We start from the raw sequence: 2,058 nt of genomic DNA on the forward strand, positions 1-2,058 counted from the left end.
CACGTTTCCCCTCCCTGATCATGCCCATTACTCAGGGGTTTTGGTTGTTACATTTCTCACACAACTTGGCTGCAGAGCAACACAGTGGATTGTGATCAGCATTAACAATAACTCATGCAGGCCTGCTGCCCCCTGCTGGCTAAACTGTGGTATCCCATCAGTCCAGATCCTACAGTGGACCATGCGATATACCCCACTACACAGTATTAATCAAAAATGATCATGTGCATCTACATAGGCAAAAAAACAACAAGGTTTAACTTCAGGTAAATCTGTTTCCTCTCTTTATTACAATCTAGCCTTTACAAGAGCAATCCATCAAGGTGCAAGCACAACTGACTTTTAAAGGGGAGGGGGAAATGGCACTCTGATAGGTTCATTGCACGTGACACCGGAAAACCCATCCATGATTGATTAAGAGACTGATGGTGCATTCGTGCGGTGTTAATAATCAGAAGAATGTGTTTGTGACTGGAAAAATGCATCTCCAGTCAGGAAAATAACTCAGATAGTTGCCTGAAATGTTGGTACACAAGTCACAGAGTTGCTGAGGTCATAGGAACCTGTTACACTTTTACAGTAAGCTCTACATAGTAGTCTGTCCATCTCACACAAGCACATAACAACTTTTAAGTCACTACAGACGTTTTTATGATTAAAATGCACACATTAAATTATTCACAGGCCTGTCACACCTGATTTGCTGTTTGTTATTATGCAAATAATTGAGTTTGCTGAACCATCAGTGTTCACCTGACTTCCTCGTCGACGCCATCTAGTGCATCAGGCTGCACCAGACTGAACAAAGGAATGGCTGAGGAACTGAGGGCGCACTGCTTCTGTGGGGTCTCTTCCAGGTCATGTCGTCCAAACCACAGGAAGCGCTGGCCTGCCCGTGCTGAAGCTGCCTCTGCAGCCTTCTGCTGGTGGTCGCGGGTGAACCGGCTGTAGCCCGGTGAAAAAGCAGCAGTCGGCCTCACCCTGAAGTCTGTGTCGTAGCCGGAGACGTTCCCTCCAGTGTCTGACGTCCCGCTGGCAGCTCCATCGGGGCAGAGGGTGAAGTGAGAGTTTTGCTCCTTGCGTTCGTCGGGACACTTTCTCAGTCCCCCACCCTGAAGTGCACCAACATGACACAGAGAACAAATGTTTTCCTTTCAAGCTGTGATATGGTAACATTTTGTTATGCTCTGTATTTCTCCTAGTACTCACAAGAGTGAAGAGAGCAATGTTATCTATTAAGGAGTGCTTGTTGTCATGGTCTGAGAGTGGATACTCCCTGGATTTCTGTGAAGAAACACATGAAGAAAAAACTCAGACAACTGAACCCAGACAACTTGAGAAGGCAGTTTTTCAAAATTAGTTTGATATGAAGTGCAAGGACCATGACAGAAGTGTGTATAAAATAACCAGTGATACAGTATCATCTACTGCACATACACACCTTTTGACTTGTCAATTTAGGATAGCGTTCAATGCTCAAAGCCTGAGACAACGAGGTTTCAACCTGACAAAGCATGATCCCAGTGCTTGTACAAGTCCTACGGTCTTGCCTGACCTCTCCTTTACTCTCTAGTAAAACTGTGTGAGCAAACTGAGAACAATGAAAGAGAAAAGCTGATTATTTGTTCAAGTTTAAACTTGATGTTGTGATTAAAATAAAGAATTCCTTACCCATTTTCCCTCCTTGCTCGTTGAAGGTTTTTTTCCACCTTTTACCATTTTTATCAACTGGGTGATTTTACCAACGCACCGAACACATGCACGCCTATAAACTTAACTGAACAATGCACAACACTCGTCACTATGGAAACAGGCTCCAAACAAATAACCTGGAAACTGAGCTCAATTTGTCAGGGAGATGTGGAACCGGAATTCTGACCAAAACCAGCTTCCACTTATCAAATAAAAGGATAAATAGTTTACTTTGATTCTCAAATCAGTCAGATAAACAAACAAAGATAAAAGACACAATAACAAAGTAGGAAACTAGGCCGTATGAATAACCAGGTTTTATGATGTATAGAAAAGGCTTATAATACGGCTTGGATGGATTAAAGA

The 2,058-nt window shown here is 43.1% G+C and overlaps 1 protein-coding gene across 1 annotated transcript; it reads right to left on the reverse strand.

Moving 5' to 3' along the window:
* Nucleotides 1-271: 271 nt before the first annotated feature.
* Nucleotides 272-1,719, reverse strand: tex36 (testis expressed 36). Its single transcript, XM_061087495.1, has 4 exons — nucleotides 1,672-1,719; nucleotides 1,442-1,591; nucleotides 1,210-1,284; nucleotides 272-1,112 (listed from the first exon to the last, which is right to left on the reverse strand). The coding sequence occupies exons 1-4, from the start codon at nucleotides 1,717-1,719 to the stop codon at nucleotides 750-752; spliced, it is 636 nt and encodes a 211-aa protein (XP_060943478.1). The 3' UTR covers nucleotides 272-749.
* Nucleotides 1,720-2,058: the final 339 nt, after the last annotated feature.

This window comes from Limanda limanda, chromosome 15, assembly GCF_963576545.1.
Source record: "Limanda limanda chromosome 15, fLimLim1.1, whole genome shotgun sequence".
Classification (NCBI taxonomy): domain Eukaryota; kingdom Metazoa; phylum Chordata; class Actinopteri; order Pleuronectiformes; family Pleuronectidae; genus Limanda; species Limanda limanda.